Source organism: Rhipicephalus microplus, chromosome 3, assembly GCF_043290135.1.
Source record: "Rhipicephalus microplus isolate Deutch F79 chromosome 3, USDA_Rmic, whole genome shotgun sequence".
Taxonomy (NCBI): Eukaryota; Metazoa; Arthropoda; class Arachnida; order Ixodida; family Ixodidae; genus Rhipicephalus; species Rhipicephalus microplus.
Genome location: NC_134702.1, coordinates 261,702,403 through 261,726,485, shown reverse-complemented (window position 1 = coordinate 261,726,485; position 24,083 = coordinate 261,702,403). Strand labels below are relative to the sequence as shown.

The following is a 24,083-nucleotide window of genomic DNA, read 5'->3' as shown; positions in this document are numbered from 1 at the left end:
ACCTCATTACGGTCTTAGCTGAGCGCTCTCGTCCAGAATGAGCTCAAGGAGCCAACTTTATGTTCTATTCTAATTTCTTAAGTTATTCTACGTGTAAAAGTTTGAGTTGTCATTTGAAGAGTCTTGTGTCCCACATGTGCCTCTTGATGTAGAGGGAACGAAATTCCGATAGACGCGTAGCTAGGTATATGTTATACTATAGTTTGTCTGGTGTTCTGTCGGGTGACCGAGGGCACTTGCTTGTGTCATGTGTTGTCTGTTGTCGATCCGTTCTTGACAAGTTGCAGAACCATCGACAAGTGCTGAGACCAAGGATCGTCAGAAGAGACGAGCGAAGCTGGCCGACAAGTTGTGGCGACAAGCCAGTGGAGCTGGGATGCGTCCTGAAGAATGGGGTGTGTTCCCGGAACTGAGTCTGGAGCTGCATTCTCCCCATGGCCCTGGAGGCAAACCTGGAGGGACCTGGCGAACGAGCGCGCCTGACAACTGAGCCACGAGGAAGCAGCTCGCCTTTCCGGCGCATTGTCTGGCGCCGGGGGTGCTGTTATGCCTGCGAGTCCGCAGCAAACGTCCATGCCTCGGAAAAAGGAAATCTTTTTCAAGGCCAGCACGCGAGCCCGCCTGACGCGATCAACAACTCAACGGCGTCATCACGCGACGGCGCCTTTCTGGCGCGCACGTGCAGTGAGTCATCTCAGCCAGCGAGCCCGTCGAGTAAACAACCTGGCGCCTTCCTGTCTGGGGGGGGATGACGCAATGCCTGGTGACGTCACTTGTCCTTGGGTGCAGCCACCTGCAGCGCAGCCTCTCCAGATTCGATGAGAAAGAATGACGTGACCCAGTGGCGACCCCATTAGAGGAGTCTGACTTCACGACCAGCGGCGCTTCTGGTTGGACATTTTGTTATTCAAATAATCCACCCGGTGCATATAAAAGAAGCCCTGCGGCGCGGCGCGGGCAGCAGTCTTATGTGAGGAGCAGATATGCGTGTCAGAGAAGAGAGCTATGTGATAGAGAGTTGAGCTATGTGTTAGCAGACCCATTTGAGAGCAGACCTATGTGTTAGAGAGGAGAGCTCGGCTCTTCGGGTCTCTAAGCTTTCGGCCCCAGTGCCGAATTTTTAACGCCTCTGCATATATATGCTGTACATAAACCTTGTTTTTCATCAGCGTCGTCTCGTCCGCTCGTCTATCAGCTCTGCGCAGAAGCAGTCGAGAGCTGAGAAACCTACGCTACCAACCAGCTGGTGACCGTGTCGGTGGAGATCGGAGCAGTAGCGCCTTCGGGACCGTGTTGGTGTCGCCGTCTTTCGTTACACTATACCGTCACAGAGCAGGAATGCCTCGCCGTAGTCTTCGCAGTGCAGCGTTTCCGGTCCTACCTGTACGGACGCCCCTTTACCATCATGAAAGATCGTCATTCACTCCGCTGGCTGGTCAATGTGCGTGACCCATCTGTTCGACTAGCGCGCTGGGCACTCCGTCTGCAAGAATATGACTTTACAGTTTCCTATAAAAGCAGCCATCATCACGCTGATGCAGATTGTCTTTCGTGACTACCGCTTCCATCGATGGACAACGACGCGGGCAACTTCGACACCTACATCATCGCGCCATTGGACCTGCAATTTCCTAATACCTACGCCTTTAGGATTGAGCAGAAAAGGGACCACACCACACAGGAGCTCCTTCCTACCGAGTCAAGACCATAGGCGACTCGCTTCTGCATGCGCGACGGACTTGTGTACAAAAAGAACTATGCTACGACTGGCTTACGATATCTTCTTGTGGTTCCAAAGAGCCTTCACGTTTCCGTCTTGCAGGCTATACTTGATCACCCAACGTCCGGCCATTTAGGCACAGCGAAACCTCTTTGCCGACTTCAAGAAAGATTTTACTGGCCGAAAATGCGCCAGACGACTTAACAGTACGTCTATAGTTGCAACAAATGCCAACACCGTAAGCGCCCTACCAGTGTTCCTCCAGGGCGACTACATCCTATTCCGCCCCCTAGAACTCGATTTGAGCAAGTTGGGATTGGCCTTCTAGTTCCCTTTCCGAGGTCTTCTAATGGCAATCGCTGGATAGTCGTATGTACCGATCACTTAACACTGTAGTGCGAAACAGCTGCTATACCATCCGTAACTGCAGCTGACGTGTGTTTATTCATGCTGCGTTTTGTGGTTCTACGACATGGACTTCCTAAAATTGTTATCAGTGATGGTGGACGACAATTCACTGCAGACGTCGTGGAAGAGATGCTTCGTCTAAGCGCTTCAAGCTTTCAGCACTCTACGCCATATCATCCCCAAACAAACGGCCTGACAGAACGAACTCACAGGACTCTCACTAACATACTTTCTATGTATGTCACAACAAATCACAAGAACGGAGATGGCGTGCTACATTTCATAACTTACACATTTAACACCGCACAGCATAAGACTACAAGCTACAGTCCATTTCTTCTTCTGTATGCTCGGCCACCACGTTATACCCTAAATACCGTCTTCCCGTTTATGGACCACCATGATTCCGGTATATCCGAGATCGTCTGCCGTTCAGAAGAAGCCCGACGTCTTGCTTACCTGTGCACCCTCGCTTCGCAAGATCGCTCGAAGACACGTTTTGACCGTAAACGTCGACACGTGACGTATAATCGCGGAGACCACGTGTTGCTGTGGACGCCAAATAGGAAACATGGGTTGTGTTAAAAATTGCTGGCACACTATGCGGGACCTTATGTTGTTCTAGACCGCTTAAGCGATGTAACTTACTGCGTAGCACGTCTTCATTCAAATGGCCGACGATCTGCAAAGACTGAACTAGTCCACATAGCATATTTGAAGCGCTATATTCCCAGAGTGACTCTTTAACTCGCTCGGTGGGCTTCGTCTGCGCGGAGAGAAATGTTACTGCATATGGGATTTGGGTATGAGCCTGTGGGTAGCGGGGAGCAGGCAGATTAGAGAAGAGGACGTTCGGCTAGCGATATAGGCCGCCTGCGGTGCACGACCCCTTGAAGTCTACCAGTACGCCACAGCGTAATAAATACATTACTAAACGTAACAATGTAATATATATATATATATATATATATATATATATATATATATATATATATATATATATATATATATATATATGTGTGTGGCACATGACGGCGACGGTGAAAATCAGTCGAGGGCGTCTATATAACTGCTATCACAATAAAGAAGTGTACATTACTGGGCGAGTTCGTTTAGCTTTATGGTGTAAATGCAACATATCAACACGACACACTCGTCTTGTGTCTTGTTTCTTTTGTGCGTCGTCTTTACACCATGATACATTATGAACTTTACACCGACTTTACACCATAAAACAGATACAGATCGCGTAACTTTTTCTTTGTTGGTAATAGGATGCTGGGACACTATTTTAGTCAGCATAATTGTTCCTACGCTGAAACAATGAAATACCATGCAGCGTTTAATTTATCCTCGTGTTTGTACATGACATGAAAGACTCATTGGTGCAAATGAAAAGCGACGAATTAGATATCTTTTTTGAACAATTGCAACAGTTTTTCTAAAGAACAATGATTCTTGACAAGGTAGTCATTTAACAACTGCACACACCACATTTAGGTTCATACGGAGAGGTATTTATAATTGTACACACGAGTACGAGGGGGACATAGCGCACGTACAGAGCGTATATATTGTTGACGCTTACCTTGATGACCACAACGGTGGCGCGTGAAAGCTGGCAGGGAGTACAGCTCATCTGAATGTACCATTCCGGCTTCCAGCTCGTCACGAGGGGTAAAAGTCCGAGTGTGAGTGCACATAGCACGCGGTACAGGCTGCACTTCCATGGTCTATAAGAGTAGCCGTAAATTTCCTGAAAAAATATTGAGAGCACATGCATAAAGCATTACCTCGAATTCGCCCTTTGTTTAATATAAAGTACAACAGGAGGCCCAAAAGCGTGCATAGTACCTAGATACCTTTAGGTCAAAGTTCAAAATTGCAAATCGCATTGTCAACGTACGCCACCTCCAGAAATTTTGTTTCAAAATTAAGAAAAATGAAACATCATTCGCAACCAGCACATCTCAAGCGCCGAGACAATCAAACAATCAATCAATTTCATTCGGCGTTCGTTAGAGAAACATAAAAAAAAGATAAAAAAGTAGGAAGGTTAACTAAACTAAGTCCAGTTTGTTCATTACTAAAATGATATATATATATATATCTATATATATATCTATATATATAGATAGATATATATATGTATATATATATATATATATATATATATATATATATATATATAAATTACTGCATGACAATATAAAACATACGTCTTGGTAGTGCAAGCAGTGCATGAGTGAGAACGGAAATACTGTACGATATCCCCATATTAAAATACTCAGTCTGTTTCACAGAAACGGTACATGTACAATCTAGAAATTAAAGCCCTTGATGTTTACGTTGAAAGCGCTTACTAGTAAAAATGGTGTGTGCGTGTAGGTGTTTTATGTTGTCTTTTCACAGTTATTATAGTTGCGCGTCTATTGTAGGCCTTTTTTACCATGACAGTATCTTATTCCGCCGCCCACCACGACACCACTGACGTATTTCCATCACGAATATAACGTTTTAAAAATTTAATAATAGATTGCAAGGAGGAAACGAGAAGAAATAATTCCGTCGCGGGGCCTCGTTACATCGACCTCGGGCTCCCGAGCACGCGGCGCAGACCACTAGGTTACAGGACGTATGTTGTTCGGCTTGAAACGGTATGCATTTTTTATACACCGTGTGCGGTTGGCGGTCCGCAAAGTTGAATTTTTGCATGTTTGCGTCAGAAGTTGCGAGATTGCGTGAGAGGAGCGCGTTGGATGCGCGTGCTTTGAAGGTCTTTGAACATAACTTAACTCAGCACAAGACTACGCTGACATAAGTGACGAAAGAACAAACCGCAGGGCTGACTCGTAACTGAATTTTTATTGGAAAACATGAATACAAAAGGAACACTTCAAACTTCACACTCCTGCGACCACACAAAAGCAAGAAAACGGCAGGTCAGCACACCACTTGTACTCTCAAACAGCATAAATCTTAAGATACTGTGCTATATAGGAACCTAACCTTGCTATTATGCAGGGCTATAAAAGGATCGCTAATACATTGTTTGCCCCTATTTTTACGTTGAATACAAGTTAGGCAATTTGCAGCCGATTGTGTGTTGCTTAATGAAGTTTGCTTGCCTAATGATCAATTATTGCTCAATTCTCACGTTAATAAAATTTTGTCATGGTGTAAGTGTTGGGGCATGGAGCTGAACACGAAAAAACTGTTTACATGTTTGTAATAAAAAACCTAGCAAAGTACTCGTTCACAACCTAGGATCCACAACACTCACCACATTAAACCAGTATAAAACTCTTGGAAATGTAATAACTAGTGACCTAAGGTGAAATAGCCACATCTACAGCATTTGTAACTCTCCCCGCCGCGGTGGTACCGTGACTAAAGCAATAGGCTTCTGCACGCAGGTCATGGGCTCAAATCCCGGCTGCGGCAGTTGCGTTTCTGAAGGAGGCGAAAATGCTGTAGGTCCGTACACTCAGATTTGTGTGCTCGTTAAAAACTCCATGTGATCGAAACTTCCAGAGCCTTCCTTCATGGCATCTCTCTTTATCATATGGTAGATTTGGGACTTTGAACACCACAAATCATCGTCATCAGTAACTATTCCTTCAAAAAACTTTGCATCATCAGAAACAAACTAAAACATGCTCATCGTGATACCAAAAGTTTGGCTTACGCATCACCAATACGATCAAAACTCGGATATGCTTGCGTCGCATGAAACCCGGCCCCTGCACAAATACTAACTTAAAATCATTAGATGATTCAATGCCAAGCAGTTAGTTTTTTCTAAATATGAAATAATTGGTTCTCCTACAGCACTAATCAAACAACCCATAATTCAGACTACAACTTAGAAGGAAAATCCACGGATTAAATTTTTCTTCCAACTTGAAAACAATTGCTTTTCTCTTAACCCAGGGAATCATTGGTCCAAACTTACAGCACGTCCAATGTTGTATCGTGATGCTCTGTCTTTATTGCTTTTAACCCATGGAATCATGGGTCCACACTTACAGCACGTCCAATGTTGTATCGTGATGCCCTTTCTTTATTGCAATACAGCACCAGCACAAACTTATTTATTTTTTCTTCCTACAAACCATAAACAATTAGAATAACCTAGAGGTATCGCGAAAAATAAACAAAGAATCTATTGAACACATACATATTTATTGTTATTTACAGTGTTGCACTGGTTAACCTGTCGTTCGTAGGTTTAGCGTTGCTGTTCTTGAATATTTCAAAAGTGTTATCTTTGCCTTCGATCTTCTAGGAGTCATATCTAATGTTCATGCGTGCACATTATCTTCTACATTATTACTTTAGTTTGTTTCTTACGGTATTGTTAATCATTTTTTGGGGTCTTTTGTTCTTGTCCTCATTCGTTGGGGTCTCAAATGCGAAGCATTTCTTCGCGAACATTGGCGAGTTTCTGCGTATCTATCTATCTATCTATCTATCTATCTATCTATCTATCTATCTATCTATCTATCTATCTATCTATCTATCTATCTATCTATCTATCTATCTATCTATCTATCTATCTATCTATCTATCTACCTACCTATCTATCTATCTATCTATATACCTATCTATCTATCGATCGATCGATCGATCGATCGATCTGTATGATTTATTAGGCTCTTCCGTCTGGTTGGCCTCGTCATCACCCCTTTACTTGAGGTAAACTAAAATAGGTAAGGAAGGATAACATGTGTTCACGAGTATAACTGGTGGTTCATGATATAGAATATTGTTTCAATTCTGTTGCGTACGTCGTCAAACTCTTTCCGTCTGACGTGTTGCATATAGCCAGGGGCGAGTATGTGCCACACGACATTTACATTTGATATAAACCAGGGAACGACGAGCACAGATCACAGTAATTCTAACGCGGGAGCGCTAAGTAAAAACTTACATCAGCAGCGTTTGCCCGATAAATGCAAGTTATAAATGCCAGCGTAGCTCCTGAAATCTAACCCCAGAATACTGCGTCGCAGTCGATTATTTTACCACAGGGCCGCACCAGGTCTCGGACATACTTTTGAAATAGACCTGTGGTGTTAATAAAACGTCCTTAATTGGTAGCACAGCTGGCTATCTAGTTTTATACCCCTTGCATATTTACTCATTTGGTACCACCGTCTTGTCAGGTTAACATCAGCTTTAATCCGGCATAATCTGCTGAAGCAGATTATGAGCAGAGTCCAGCGCTACCATCTTCGCGATCACCAGCACTTCATAAGGGCTTACTGATTCTGATGCTGCTAATATCCATGTTGAAGTTGGCATTGCTGTGCAACTGTAAGCAACTGGTTATATGAGACAATTGTTACCGTTTAACGTATCTCTGTGTGGGAATTTGTACGTATTGTGACATGAGATAGGGAACAATTTCATGTAACAATATCTTTAGCGTCACTTCGCAGCATTTTGTTCAAAGTAAAAATGTCGCTACACAATCACCTTCTGTGCTCTTGCTTCAGATAACATCGATTCCTAATGTAAGTGCGATCTGCCCAATTTTTTATTGATATGTGAAATTTTTCATTGATTTCACAAGCATTCAAGCAGACACTTGTGTGAAACAATACCAAGAATACTAATGCCTCAGCGAAAGAAAGTTGGTTGCCGTATACTGTACAATGTTAGCTCATTAACTGGTCTACGTGAAGAGGTGAAAATTACTAGTAACACATGAAAATGAAAGGCATAGTGACCTAACAAATAAATGTTCACAAACTTTCTTCCTAGCCAAATGAATTATTATGAGCATTTTAATTTGTTAAGTATAGCCGAGGATTTGGCAAAGCGGATCCACTAGGAAGGAATTGACATGATGCCACAACTTTTGAGATAATAAGTTTCTAACATCACAGGAAAAGGCATTGTCATTTGAATTTTTTCAGAACAAAACGTTCTTTAATATTCTGAAGACCAAAGTTAGGTGACGACATGGTTCAACACGGCGTCATACAAACCTCGAGCAGCCGATTAACATTACCTGTCAAAGTTGTGCAAAAAAAGGAAGATAGAAAAAGACGGCTAAAATACCTAGTTTTTTGCGTGGACTACGACGTCATTACGACTTGAGAACAAGATCAAACGTATATTGGGACATTTATCCCTAGCCTTGTATAGACGACGCCACGACCACCGGCAATGAGTTTTATAGTTTTTTTAATTTTTGTTGCGCTGACACTTCTATAACTCCCGATAGCTGAACTTGGTCACTCCACGCCAGCCTTCGGTATATCCGGTGGCTTATTCAGTGTGACGAGATTTGGACTATGCTACTTGCTTGCAACATTCGGACACATGGTCGATACCCTTCACAGCTTCAAGTGGCAGACGAATGTCTGTTACCTGGATGGTACTGTGACCTCTTCAGACGACGTTGCGGCCCATCTAAAAAAGGTGGAAGCGGTCGTCACAAGTCTCAGCTTCAATAGCGTTAAAATAAACTAAAAGAAATGTTGATGATAACAAATTTGATCTTTTGTTTCTGCGTGATTCGTTGATCTTCAGGAAGCAGGCGCCAGGACTTCTTTTTTTGTTTTTCATTGGTACAGAACTCGTATGCCAGACTTGTTTGAAAAACACAAACAACCGAAAAAGGCCTTAGTTCGATACAATGAGCAAAGAGAGACCACGGTGGGGAAACAGATTCGCCGGCTACCTACAACATCCTAATCGTATTACCCTTACTGTTCTTGAAGAGCAACGAGTGCGTTAAGTAGTTGCTGAAAAAAGTAACGCGTTACCGGTAACACTGTTGCACGTTCACACTGGGGCACGTTCAGGCTGTGCTGGATGAGAGAAGAAGACGAGGTGCCGAATTTGGTAGAAGCTAAGGTGTTCTGAACGTAAACAATTTTCTCTACCTTGTTTGTTTGAGAGGCACAAGTTTACCCGTTTTAGCTATTTTCATTGAACTCTGCTTTGCAATGGTGCGTGACAAATCTTATGGAGGAGCCAGGGTATGAACTGAACCTCTTCTGAACCTGGAGAAGATAGTTTAGAGCAAAGGAAACTCAGGCCTACCGAGCTGACACCTGTTCACCAGCCCAGCAGCCGTCACCTATGCGGTGAGGACCCCGGGTTTTCCGCTTTGCATTGTACAAGAAAAGTCGCAGTTCCCAGCGGAGACGCTACAGAGATGACATCTCAGGACGCGCCAGCACAAATTGTAGCATATCCACTGATGACGCCCGAGCATTTTCACGGTGACGCACACGAAGACGCAGAAAACTGGCTCGAGAAATTTGAGCGCATCGGGAGGGTCAATGGCTGAGATGCTGCTCGGAAGCTACAACGTGTTTATTTTGTGTTGGAGGATTCCTCACGAACGTTGTTCGAAAACCACGATGCTGCCATCTCGACCTGGGATGACTTTTAACGACAGCTGCTTGCCACCTACCCGAGTATGGATCGCAACGCAAGAACCAAGACCGCTATCCAAGCATGTAACTACTGGAACAATGAAAGCGTGGTCATTTATGTGGAGGACATGAACTGTCTCTTCCGCCGAGCAGACCCTAACATGAGCGAAGACAAAAAGCTTCGCCATCTAATGCGAGGCGTAAGACGGGAACTTTTTGCTGGTTTGGTTAGAGATCTGCCGTTCACCTTCGCGGAGTTCCGTTCGGAGGTGGCCACAATGGAAAGAACGCTTCAGCAACAGGCGAGGATGTACAATCAGGATCTGATGCAGCACCCACTGCCTTGGGAAACAGCATAGAGCTTTTTGTGAACTCGTGAGGTCTATGGTGCGAGAGTAGCTCCAGAGGCAGCAACTCGACCACAGTGCTCCACCTGTGTTGTCACTGTCCGAAGTCATGCGTGAGAAAATCAGACTGGCGGTTCGCGATCTCCAGTTCATTGGCGAACGTCAGCAGTATGCCCAGAAACAAGTCTCACCATCGTTATTGCAAAGAGTCTCATATGACAACGCTCTACTGCAAGGACCCCCTGTGCGTAGGGACATCGCAGCCACTTCAGTGTACAGCACTGCACCACCAAACACGCTCCCACCACCGGATAGGAGACCAAGGAAGACTGATATAAGGCGCGCGACTGACAGGGTACCTCTCTGCTACCACTCTGGAGAGGCCGGCCACCTGCATCGAATGTGCCAGTACCGCCAGGTAGGGCTTCGGGGATTCGCAGTGAATGCACGAAGCCTCGGAACAGGGAGCGCCCTTTCGAGATCGAGCAGTACCTGTCGTCTCTTCAGTACTCTCGTGACTTTCAGCCATATGAGCCTCGCTCGACAGCACCGTTGAGATATCGGTCATCGAGTCCACGTCGATCATCAGCCTCTCCCACTGCAAGGTGCCATTCACCAAGCCCGAGTCGGGAAAACTAGGGCCAGTGACATGTGGAGGTAAGACCGCTGCCGATGCTGAACCAGAACCTCCATCGTAGACTCCGCGTAATAACGACGAACTAATATGCCGATACAGCAATCATGACGTCGTTTCCGACTTGCTTGTGTTTGTTGACAGGTATGAAGTGAGCGCACTGGTAGATACGGGTACGGATTACTCTGTTCTCAGTAGTGAGCTCGCCGAAACACTCAACAAGGTACTGACTCCATGGGATAGGCCTAAAGTTTGCACCGCAGGGGGACACCTAATCAGCCAGACTAGAACGTGCACCGCAAGAACCGGAAGAAGGGGTTTCACATACGTTGTCAGTTGGATTATGCTGCCGGAATTCTCTAGAGACGTAATTATCGGTAGGGACTTCGTCAAGGCTACTGATGCTGTAATTAACTTGCCGGAATCATGCGTCTCGTTTTCAACCAAGCACGCGATCGCAACTTTCGAAACAGAAGAAAAAGTCAATGACCTGTGTAATGTGGACGAGGTTGTGGCGGTACCTCCAATGTTAAGCGTAGCTGTCCGGTTAAGAAACAATGCGTTTAGTGACCGTAAAAGGCTCGCTGACAGCAACATTGCGCTCATACTCGAAAAGGGAATCTGCATGGCAAGGGGCCTCGTCTAACTTCGTGAAGGATGTGCTAACGTCGTGCTGAGAAACTTTGAGAGTGAAGTACAGCACCTTGCAAAGGGTACATTGATTTCAACTCTAAACGAATTCGTCCAAGTTGCGAAGCTCAGCACCTCAGAGAGGTCACCACCCATTTTTCAAGACGTGAATTCAGTACTGGCATCCACTACATAGACCAACGACTATAGCCACGCGAGAAGAGACAAATAGGAAACATCGTAATAAAATTTGCTGCGTGCTTTTTCACGTCATGCAAAGTGCGACGAACTTCCATTACAAACACCGCATCATAGTCGACGAATCAGTGAGACCCGTCTGCCAGCACCCCTACTGGTTGTCACTAAAAGAAAAAGAAGCTAATGGAAACCAGTCTGAGTAAGTGCTTAAAGACGATGTAATTCAGTCGTCGGCGAGTCCATGGGCGCCACCGGTAATACACGTAAAGAAAAAAGACCAGTCCTTACAATTCCGTATAGACTACTGAAGGCTGAACTCCGTCACTAAGCGAGATGTTTATCCTCTTCTCAGGATTGACAATACTCTCGATAGAGTACGAGATACGAAGATTTTTTTCTTTTTTGGACCTTAAACGTGGGTACTGGCAGATAGAAGTGGAGGAACGAGATCGTGAGAAAACTGCATTCGTGACACCGGGCGGGCAATACGAATTTAAAGTACTTCCATTCGGCCTTTGTTCCGCTCCTTCTACAAGTCAGCGGATGATGGACAATGTGCTCTACGGACTGAAGTGGCAGTCTTGCCTCGTTTTCTTGACGATGTTGTGGTTTTTTCGGCTACCTTTGTGCAGCATGTCGAACGACTGCGATCTGTGCTTGAAGCTCTTAGTTTGGCGAAATGGACTATAAAGCCACGGAAATGTCACTTCGGCTTCAAAGAGCTGTTTTTTTCTTGGGCATGTTGTCAGTGCTGAAGGTATTCACCCGGACCCTGAGAAGACCATGGCAGTACGAAAATTCCCGAAACCAGTTAACAAAAAGGCAGTTAGATGGTCCTAGGACTTTGCGCCTATTACCGGCGCTTTGTAAAAAAATATTTCAAAGATCGCCGAACCTCTAATGCGACTGACAAATGAAGACGCACCTCTCACTTGGCTGATTGAACAGGACGATGCCTTCGATCAGCTCCGACTCTGCCTTCAGAGTCATCCAGTCCTCGTACAATTTAGAGAGAAAGCCGAGACCGCATTCACACTGACGCTAGCAACTTGGGCCTCCGGGGCCATCCTTTTTCAGTAGCAGGATGGTGTAGAACGGGTCATTGCGTACGCTAGTCGTACACTTTCGAAGGCTGAGGTCAGTTCCTCAACGACAGAAAAAGAATGCCTTGCGGTTGTTTGGGCAATAAGCACGTTTAGGTCATACTTATACAGAAGACCTTTTTGAGCCATCGGTGATCACCATTAACTGTGCTGGCTGGCAAATCTCAAAGACTCGTCAGGACGTCTTGTGATATAGAGCTTATGACTGCAGGAATATTACATAACCATTGTCTATAAGTCTAATCGCAAGCGAAGTGATGCTGACTGTTTGTCTCATGCTCCGGTTGATTCTACGGAAGCAACCTCTATGGAAAGCGAACAAGACGTTCCTTTTTGGGAGCTGTCACAGCATCAGAGATGGCACAGCAGCAAAATCATATTCTGAGTTGGCGCTGCTGATTAAGTACTCGAAGGGGGTCAAGGGACAACCCGCTGACTTTCTCGTATTTTTTCTTGAAGCCTTTCGTTGATCATTCTCCGAAATGACGGCTTGTGCAGAAGAAATTTCGAACCCGGTCTGAAGGAATTCCACTTTGTCGTTGCTACAGCGCTACGACACCATATCTTGGAAGCATGCCACGATGATCCATCAGCAGGACATTTGGGAGTGAGCAGAACGCTGGCACGTATTCGCACGAAATACTACTGGCCAAAGTTGTTGAATTCTGTGCAGCACTACGTAAGAACCTGGCGAGATTTCCAAAGGCGCAAAATACCACCAGTGAAACCAGCTGGTCTCCTTCAACCTATAGCACCACCAGATGCCCCTTTCGCACAAGTGCGAATGGATTTACTTGGCCCATTTCCCACGTCGTTATCAAAGAAGCGATACATCATTGTTGGAAAGGATTGTTCAATTTTATATGCAGAGATAGCATCGCTTGTTCAGGGAGCGGCTGTGGAAGTAGCCGAATTTTTGTGACCAACATTGTACTGTGGCATGTAGCTTCTACTGTGCTAATCACGAATCGGGAACAGCGTCTACAGCTGACCTGACAAGTTACATAATGATATTGACACGCAAGTGATATGAATATCACGGCGTAACATCCACAAGCGAATGAATTGACAGAATGACTCAACAGAAGAACTGGCATGTTGTCGATGTACGTCGACGCAGAGCATTGAACTTGGGACATAATATTAGCGTACACAACGTTCGCATACAATACCACTGTGCAGGAGACAACACGAATGACAGCTTTTCAAATCGTTTTCGAACGAACAGTCATAACGCCCCTAGATGCAATGTTACCTGTCGATGATAACTCCGACCAGGACCATAGCACCAGTGACTCTACGTAAAAGAGCTGAAGAAGCAGGGCAGCTGGCACGACATCGCATTCAACAGCAAGAAAAAGGCGATGCTAAAAGGCATAACTTGCGACGAAGAGACGTCAAGTACGCACTGGAGACAAATTATGGGCATGGACAGGCGTACGTGTACGTGGGCCCTCTGAAAAGCTACCTCGACGTTATTTTGGCTTCTACAAGGGGCTTCGCCAGCTTGGTCCTTTGAACTATAAAGTTGTCCCGGAGGATAAAGTAACATCATTCATATGGCGGCATTGCACAGAAAGTGCGAACGTTATTCGAATGCAGCCAATCTATGAAAGACAATGAGCAATGAAGCAACACCACTGGATGATATCTGCTAGTACCGGTATAATTAATATACAATATCGGCCTAGAACCTAAACTAGAATCGGTACGATGCATTTTTGGAAGGGGGATACTGACGCAAGATACATTTAAAGTTCGAGCACTAGTCATTTGCTACGCCCTCAATGTTGCCTGTGGTGTGCGAGCGATACAGAGCAAGCAATGCGCTGGTGAGGACTACTAGCATCGACACAGACATCTCAGGCACGTTCGAGCTGCGTGAGATAGGAGAAGACAAGGTGCAGAATTTGGAAGAAGCCAAAGTGTTTGTACTTGAACATTTTTCTCTAACTTGTTTTTTTTTTGTGCGGCACATGTTTGCCCATTCTAGCTTTTTTTTATTAAAGTCTACTTTTCGACTGTGTGTTACAACATTTTATTGAAGCAATAAAAAAGAAGAAAAAAATGCTAAGCGAGTGACTGAATAATTGCAGCTAATGGAAACCACGTTACGGGATGTAATAAACCAGAATTTTCAAAGGAATTAAGCGATCTAGGTAATTTGTTTTTTTAACATTTGCACCCAGTAATTGTTTCGTGAGTGGGGTATACACAATACTTCACTGTGACTGGTGGTATAGGCTGCTGTGTTTTTCGCTAGACGGGCTATTTTGTTCAATATGCGGTTTTCTGTATTTATATTGTAGTGCCATACATGAAGTAGGAAATGGTTGTAGAAGGAAAAGATAGTGGGGATGTTGTACTGCCTAAAGAGGTCCTCAGTGTGATGTTGGTATGCTACATTTGCTACTATGCGCTATATTTTCTTTTTAATAAGTGTATTTTCCTAAGATTTGATTCAGTGGTAGTACCCCATACGAGTTCAGCGTAATATTGAGTGTTTCTAATAGCGAGTGGCAGTTTAATGCTATTACGGATGTTGGTGGACGATATGTGTTACTATCAAGCATGCCTCTGATACGGCTAAGTTTTTTTTATATAACAAAGTGCACGTGTTGGTCCCAATGTAAAGTGCTGCAGAAATACGTTCCTTGTACCTTTATTTCATTAGGTATTTCTTTGTTTCTGTACTTTGATGAGAAAAGCCAAGTAAATGGCAGATTCATAGCGGTAGAACGCGTGAGTGATCATGTGTACTTTGCGCCGATTTGTGCGTACCACGAGCCAACACCTTCCAAATGACCTTGTCCTTCATAACCACTGTAATAGTTAGGGTTTAGCTTTTCGAAACGACCATGTACGATTATGAGAGCTCTAGTGAAAATATCTGAAAATTTGGAGCGAGCACACGAGATCCTTCGACGGGCCGCTTATTTAGGCACATGGCCCTCAATGATTTTCACATTCATCAAAACTGCTGCCGCAGCCGTACTTTCCACTTTAAGTCTTACGATGGGTAACATCGTGTTAGTTCGCGGGACCCACTCTAGGACGCAGTAGCCACATTTTGATGGACGTATGGACGTAATCTGCTAGAAGCCCGTGTGTCAAGATTTGAAAGCACGTTTACCCCACGTCATCGATCTGTGGGGCCTTCTGCCACGGCATCTCTCCCGCACACATCGCGTTTTTTTAACTGAAATCTACTGACAAATAATATAAGACGTACAACTGATTTTTGTGAAGCATGGAAGGATAAGTACTAAAAAAAAGCTTGAGGAAACACTCCGACGCCAAGTTAACCTACGCTACAAGCAAAGTAACTTGAAAGTCAGCATACTGAAAGGTTACTTAGAGCTTGTGTCCTTCTTGTCTCTTTGTCGTCGTTCTGTTTTTGCGCTATAATTATCGTCGTAACCATTCGACTGTAAAGAAACGAAACGTGTGCCAACCTCTTCAAGATCTTCCATCAGCCGAGGCATTTGACGGGGTAAAAATGTGCAAATTTTTCGCCGAGTCGTGGAAGGCTGGGGCAAAGCAAAAATAGTCGGCCCTGGCGGGCAGAGGCTTGACCTGGCACCCGTTTATTCCCACGCCCACGCACAAAATGTTCACGCGATGACATAGCAATTTGCGAGTATTGGCTAGGTATTGATCGAGTTCCATTGAGAGTCTCTTCGCAATCACCGCACCCAGTGTCTTACTTTTCTAAATAACAAGTACGCCTAATTTGCATACTCGAGGCTTCTTATTGATATGTTTGCATTTCATGTACCAGAAGCTTATTAATCTAATTTACGAAGTTAGCACTAGAGAAGCTCAGTCTTAAATAGCATTCGACTAAGCTCCACACATCTTACCGAGTATCCACACTTCTTACCTTGCTGGCATGACTATAAGCGTGCGAGAATCTCAACTCGACCTGTCGCTTACTACAGTGTCAATTCGTTAGCTTAGTTATGCTCATATGAATTTACAATGCTCATTTGGCTTTATAAGGCTTGGCTATGGTCACATTGGTTTAGCTAGACACAGTGAATATGATTTTGCTTGACATCGCCACAATGCCAGCATAATCATGGTTTCTTCTCTACGTCGGGAACCGGAGAAGTAAAGTGCGTATAACCTATACTCTTAACAATAAAAGAAACACGTTTTGGATACCATTTGAAAGTTTACGGTGCAGTAGAGCAACGCTTTTTTTTCGCTAAAGCGTCGAACGATTCATTGCCGTGAAATCAGGGAACGACAAACCTCTTTAACGTTACAACTTAGCCGGCCTTATCCCTGTCGCCGTTGACGACGATCGGCGCTAAACCAAGCAACGCTCTGAACTTTTTTTTGTTTCTTTTTTTCGCTGTGGCGCATTTCTTTACATCGCGCGAGATTCCAAAAGGTAAAACTTATGGGACACGTGGTGGAAGAGAGGCGAACTAAACACCGATGCCCGCGTAAGGTGTTTGTGAATGTATTGTAAGCACTAAATTGCTTTTGTACGGAGACGTTTTACTTTCGTGTCATACCGACTCCTAAGTCGGAGGGATCAACCGTGCTCTTTACATTTATATGATGTCACCCATAGAGAAATGGTCGCAAAGTGTGCATAAAAACAAGGAATATATACCAAGGGCTCATCAGTGCCTTCGCGAATGACTGCGGCGAAGCCAAGGATTTCGTCTTCCGGCCGGACCTCATACACCATGCTCCGGTATCAGCGCGGAGCCTCTTGCTCTCAATCTCCGCTCGATAGACGCCTTTCGTATCCTGCAAATTCTGAAGCTGATGGGAAGGAAAACGGTGTCACACAGGCAGAAATCACTCTTTGTAAAGTTTTGCGATGGCTGCGTGATACATGCTATTGCGCTTATTTCAGCGAAGATGTTGCGAAAATTCAAACTTAACAATATGACTTGTACATAATTCGTATTTGAAGCATTTTCGATAAAAAATTGAATATTCGAATGCTTTAACATATAGGACCTCTACAGGATACAATGTTAGACAGAGAATATTTTAACAAGCTCGAAAAGTGATAACAAGCAACCTACGAATGTAAGGCAATGTTATTTTTAATGATTATTGATTGATATGTGAGGTTTAACGTCTCAAAACCACCATATGATCATGAGAGACGCCGTGGTGGAAGGCTCGGGAACTTTTCTTGCCAACCAGCGCCTGCTCCGAGAGATGGTATGGTGGGCGGGGTGCCCGCAGTGACGTCACACTGTTTACAAACAGAAAGAGGTGTCTTCTTAGCGGACTCACAATTTATTGTGAAGTGCAGGCCACGTGCATCAATCTAATATTCGACTCGCATGTGCTTGGGAGGCCCTACTACTGATCGGCAGCGTTTTCTGGCCATGCTTAAAAAAGTATTGCAGGGCCCCTACAATGAGATGTGCTGTCAGTGAAGGTTCTGTTGGTCCAAATACAGAGCTTATCCTTTTGGACATGAACTGCTCAAGCGTAAAAACAAGACCAATGATTTTGCTTCTCTGGCCTGTTCAGCCAAACCTGACGTGATTACTGGTATGGAGTCTTGGCTTGACAAATCTGTAGGTAGCTCAAAACTACTTTCACTTAGGTTTCATGTTTTTTACATAATTTAACACAGCGTAAGACTATGCGAACGCAAGAGAGGAAATAACAAACCGCAGTGCCTTTACAGTTGTGGCATCTACCATTTCCATCACAATGCGCATCGCGGTGGTATCTATCTTCTTGTAATTCACGCTTGCAATCTCTCCTGTGTTAACACCAAGTAATTATAACCAGCAGTTTTGGTGCATTATCTAATTTAAAGCAAGACAATTACTGACAGGTGGTCATTTTTAACGCTCCCCTGCTACATCGCCTGAGTCCTTTGCATACCTTCCGAAGTTTCTTTCTACAGTAAGTATGACTGGCTGATTGGCGGTTATTTTTATATGCCTGACATGAGATGGCTTGACAATGAACCTTCTTTTGGTAGGCCATCTGCTTCTATCATCGCGTTTCGTGAAGTAATCGCTGTGCATAATTTATTTCTTAATCAACCTACTAAGTGTGGCCTTGATAGCTCGTCGGCTTTAGATCTCCTTTTTCCTAACCATCGCTCGTGTCAGATGACATTGTAATTCCTGGTATTATTAACAACGACTATATTGCGGCCAAAGTTCAGATCGTTCCCTTCACGCGTGCGCATGATCAGCCAAAAAAATGTATTTCAATTAATGAAGTTATACTTTGTTACCTAATTATGTTGCTGTATTCCTATGAAGTATAAATCATTTACACTAACCTGCAAACTGCAAAAGCCTATGGGGTACATTTTGCTTAACGCTAAAGCAGTTCACTGAAAAACTTGTTCAAAGTATACAGCACTCTGCCGAAAAACGTTGTGATAAACCTACAGTTACTCAAAATTAAAGCAAATGATTAACAAGACACTTCGTAATCTAAAGTGTTATAGAAATCAGCGCAACGCTGTGGTGCTCATCGCGGTGCTAAAACAGCTTGACAACCATATAAAAGATTGCCAAGGAAAAATATATTCTAGCATTCGGCATTCAGAGAGCATCCCGAGCTTGAACAATGGCGATGTACTTCCAACTAATTATACTGGTAAAGCTTCTTACTTCAGTACCTATTTTCACTCTTCTTTCACTCCTTCTAAGTCATGTGAATTACGACGTATTTCCGAACGTGCTTCAAACTATGCTGCACCTGTTTGTAAGACCTGGTGGTATACTTCAGTTACTTTGCAACATAAATGTGTTTTCTGCAGATGACACTGAAGGTGTGCCCTCCCATCAGTTAAATGCCTGTTTTGGCATATTTACCTACTAGCGTATCATTATCTTACAGAAACGATTGCGTATTCTCGCTTACCCAGGAAATCAATAGCTGCGACTGTGGTTCCGACCAATAGTGTCTCAAAAGTAGTGTTTTGAACTGCAGGCCACATCCTCTAACGGGTGTGTGTAGTCAAATATTAAAGCAGATAATCCTGCTGGACCGTGTTCTCACATTTGGGCGCACGTTAAAGAACCGCACGTGGTCGAAATTTCCGGAGCCCTCCACTACGGCGTCTCTCATTATAATATGGTTGTTTTGGGACGTTAAACTCCACATATCAATCAGAGCAGATAGTCTACAACCCCGTAATAGATCTTCATGAACAAGTTAAGTTATTTACCGAATTTCAGCGTAGCTTTAGGTTTGGTCTTTTTGTTCGACACAGCTATAAGGATTCAGCCATGACCTTTTTCATTCATTTGACCTTGGTGTCAGAACTGATTGTATGTTTCTTGACTTTCCAAAAGCAATGATTCTGCCCCAATATCCCTAGTTTTTGCTCTTACAGAAATTTTCATAGCTCGACATTACTCCTGCAGAGAGGTTGATTCGATTAAATGCAACAACTAGATCCCATGCAACGTATTGTAAATATTGGCTCTCAATCTGAATATGTTACAGTTACTTCGGGAGTCGTCCCTGAGGAATCTATTTTGGAGCCTCTGCTGTTTCTATATTACACCAATGATATTGTCCACCAAAGATAAGAAAAGACACAAACACGGCGCTCGTCTCCGTCGTGTTCCAGCGCTGTTACTTCTTTCTCAGTATGTAGCAACCAGCCCAAATGAAGACGCTAATTTTACTTAAGATGTTTCTCGAAAACTGCGGATATATGTGGACAATTGCATGAAATACCATTGCAATAGATCTGTGCCTAAGAATATCTACTTGCAACCGAATGTAGAAAGCATAATTTACTGATGTTTTGCGTGGTGTATGTCTTCGTCAGGGGGAGACAGTAAGTAAGGTTGGCAGATGAGATTAGGAAGTTTGCGGGTATAAATTGGCAGCAGAAGGCACAGTACCAAGTCGACCGGTGGAACATGCGAAAGACCTTTGTTCTGCAGTGGACGCAGTCAGGATGATGATGATGATGATGATGATGATGATGATGATGATGGTGGTGGTGGTGGTGGTGGTGGTGGTGGTGATGATGTCTCTAAACCCTAGTAAGTGTCAATGTGTCTTTCTCACTCGTAAACATGATCCAAAACTGTTTGACGAGGTAAACTGCATCACAAAGACAAGATACATTCGTGTTTATTTTTTAACACACAGGCGTTTTATGCTGAGATAGACTAAGGCTCTGCCGAAGTATGAGTGCCGCGATGGATATGACGTTGTGAAATGTACACTAGCAGATTGCATGAAAATACCGATTTTCAAAGGCTTTTCCGTGGGGCATCTGACCAGTGACCTTTCGAGCCACAGCGCACGGCACCAACCACTATGGCACAATTCGCATGCAGTCAACAGCGCCAACAGCAAGCTATTTCTATAGACATATACCATTTTTGAGTTCTCAGAGTTCCGTAGCTTCAGCGTGTTTTCGTTATAATTAGAGAGATGGCACGAAAAGCGCGCGTTGGGCTCACTTTAAACGTAGCAGCGTCTCGCATTTCGGAGAACGCTGCCTCTACTGACCGTGGATTCTAATGAGTGAGTGCTAATCAGACTCCATGAACATGGGAGGCGCTGCTCTCCAGCTCGGCCATTGTTGATCAGCGCTGGCTGGTCCAATGGGTTGAGATGATGGCTAGGGCCAGCGGAGCCCTGGAATAGGGGCCCGACCATTTGGAATGCTCCGCGTTATGCGCAAATAATGTTTTCTCTCTCTCTCAGACTCGCGAGCCGGGAGAGCGTGAAGGCCACTTCAATAACTACCACGACTGCACTCACGAAAAAAGTACGCTCGTCACAACGAAGAACTAAGAATTTTCACAGTTGTTCACTCTTTTCCTGTGTATATACTGGTGCGTTCGTTTCGTGCATCGTATACTTTGTGCTTATGGAGCGCGCTTTAGGTGTCGAACTGTGACAGTTGTTAGTCTGCGCTCGTCCTGAGTGTGCTCAATTCATGCCTGCATTCTGCTAGAAGCGTGAGCTGCAACTTTCGAGCTACTTGCCGTTCTTCACGCGACTTTGCAATTTGTTGCTCTAACATTCATTCCTTCGCCCTTGGGGCAAAACAATACGCAATAAACCCGGAAGTTCCTGTGTGAAAACGCGTTTCACTTTAGTGTTTTATCGAATCCTGAAAAATGGGATCAGCCACATTTTAAAACCCAATTCTCACCACTCTTGCTGCGTTCTAGCGAACACACAGAAACACTGATGTTTGTGTTCTAGATTGTTGAATACACTGTGAAATGCACTTAAAATATAGGTACCTGCTTGTTGAGCATCCAGATCGCAGTGGTAACCCGCCATTATTTAGCACCATAACTTGTGGAGTAGCATAATCATGATTACACATCACGGGGTAAACTATCATCACCGAATGCAGCAATGAAATAGTGATTTCGGTAATGACCTTGGCTTTCAAGAGGTCCGCAATTCGAATCCCGGGGCCGCAGGATTCTCCACCCAGAACCTGAGCGCAAGCAGTATCGCTACTCATCTAGTTCCAGAGCACGGTAAATCTTCAGCTGTGCTTGCGTACATACACAGATAATACCACAATTTGCAAAATGTTGCTAACGGGTTTCGAGTAAGTGTAGCTTTCTCGCCGCCTAATAAGATGAATAAGATTGATTTGATTTTTGGGGTTTACATCCGAAAACCACGCTATGATTATGAGAGACGCCGTATTGGAGGGCTTCAGAAATTACGACCACCCAGGGTTCTTTAACGTGCACCCAAATCTGAGCACACGGGCCTACAGGTGAATAAGATTTGCGGGATTGTCAAACGAAAACATAAGAAGCGCGTGTCAGGAGTATCTGAAGAAGGCTGGGGCGTCAGACACGTAACTTCTTTTGTACAGAGTAGGAAGTTTGCAATGTATCTTTTTCCGATTTGATGTGCTCGTGTATACATAGGCAAGAAAGTAGATGTATCAACTTTGGTTGTTAGAACACAAGCGTTCCTTTCAGAGGAATGTATACTCACAATGTGTGCCAACATACTGCGCAATGCCATCGCGTACCTATCTTTCCTGAAGCAAAAGCTCTATCGACACACACAGATCACGCCACACGAGAAATAATAGAAGCATATAATATAAAAAAGGCACGAGGAAGGCGATAGCGTGCCTTCTATAGTACTACATGATAGCAAGGTTAGATTTTTTATGCGAAGCATTTCTTAGCGAACTTCTATGACTTTGAGCGTATGTATCTATCTATCTATCTATCTATCTATCTATCTATCTATCTATCTATCTATCTATCTATCTATCTATCTATCTATCTATCTATCTATCTATCTATCTATCTATCTATCTATCTATCTATCTATCTATCTATCTATCTATCTATCTATCTAGCTAGCTAGCTAGCTAGCTAGCCGCTTACATTTGCGTGCTCTCGTGGTCACCTCCTTAACTTGGCGTGAATCAAAATTATCATGAGAGGTTAAGGTAGTTTGAAGAATATGACGGGCTGGTCAAGACATGCATAATGTCACAATCCCGTCGCATACGTCGTCAAAACGTTAGTGCCAGACAGTGGCACATATCCACGTCGGGTATGTGCCGCTGGTACGCGGGTATGTGCCACAGGTGATTGACACTCGGTATCTACCTAGGAGCGATGTGAACACATATCCTGGGCTACCATCCTTTAGAGCACTAGCGCTTCAATTCAGCTTATCGCTTCTGTTGCTGCTCATACGCATGTTCCTGTTATCATCGTAGCACAAGTGCAAACAAATAATTTTATAAAGACCAGCAACTCCTCAAATTATGCCTGTGCGTGCATCACTTATACATATATTTAGCGTCCTTTTATGTCGTGACACTAATAAAAAAAGTACAACATGGTCGCCTTTCCTCTGCATGCTTCGCATAACGTCAATCATCAGGGATTGTGAAATCTGCCGATTCTACATCGAAAGCTGTAGAATCAATACTCGGGTCACGCGCGGCGCCGTAGTTGTCCGCCGCCGCAGTTGTTTGTGACATCTGTTACAGAAATAAGCAAATAAAACCTAGGGCCAAGGACATAGCTGGGCTCAAACCCGGGTCCGCTGAGTGCTAACCCAGCATTCTACTAATGAGCATTCTACCAATAATTCCATAAACAGAAGACGCAGTTAAGTTACGTGATGTGAAATCCTACAGGCTAATCAGTCTATCAAATATTGACTACAAAATTTTGATGAATGTGCTAGCAAGGAGACTGCAGACAGTTAATAAAAACATTGTAGGCGACCACTAGACATGTGGAATTAAAGGGCGCACTATATTCACAAACATTCACAAGGCACGAACTGTATTGAAGTGTTGCGATGCCACAAATGATCATATCGCGATGATCCAGATTGATTTAGAAAAAGCATTTGACCGAGTACCGCAAGAAGTTCTTTTTTTTGCTAGACTATGTCAATACTGCTAAAGTAATTCGACAAATAGTTTGAATGACATACACTGGATGTAAACTTGGCTAATCATCAACAAAGTTATTTGGAAACGAATTAATGTCAAACGTTCTGTAAGACAAGGCTGCCCTTTGTCTTCCCTTCTATTTTCACTTTATATAGAGTCATTTTGCCAAAACGTCATGAGAAGCAGTTACATAGTAGGGTACAAATAACAAGAAGCTGAAGTACGGGTACTGGCATACGCAGATGATATAGCTGTGT

At 44.0% G+C, this 24,083-nt stretch overlaps 1 protein-coding gene and 1 long non-coding RNA gene across 9 annotated transcripts in view; one reads left to right on the top strand and one right to left on the bottom strand.

The window, feature by feature from the left end:
* LOC119170521 (polyamine-transporting ATPase 13A3) overlaps positions 1–17,214 on the bottom strand; it is a 1,084,416-nt gene extending 1,067,202 nt beyond the window's left edge. For all 6 annotated transcript variants that reach the window (XR_012894535.1, XR_012894534.1, XM_075890967.1 and 3 more), the window contains exons 1-2: positions 17,065–17,214; positions 3,717–3,884 (exon numbers count right to left, since the gene is read on the bottom strand). Coding sequence is in view for 4 of the 6 variants with exons in the window: in XM_075890967.1 (XP_075747082.1) it covers positions 3,717–3,884; positions 17,065–17,142 (246 nt within the window). In the remaining 2 variants the exon portion in view is untranslated. The remainder of the gene's footprint in view (positions 1–3,716; positions 3,885–17,064) is intronic.
* The window catches only part of LOC142804240 (uncharacterized), a 349,173-nt gene that overhangs the window by 139,585 nt on the left and 185,505 nt on the right, over positions 1–24,083 (top strand). The window lies entirely within an intron of this gene.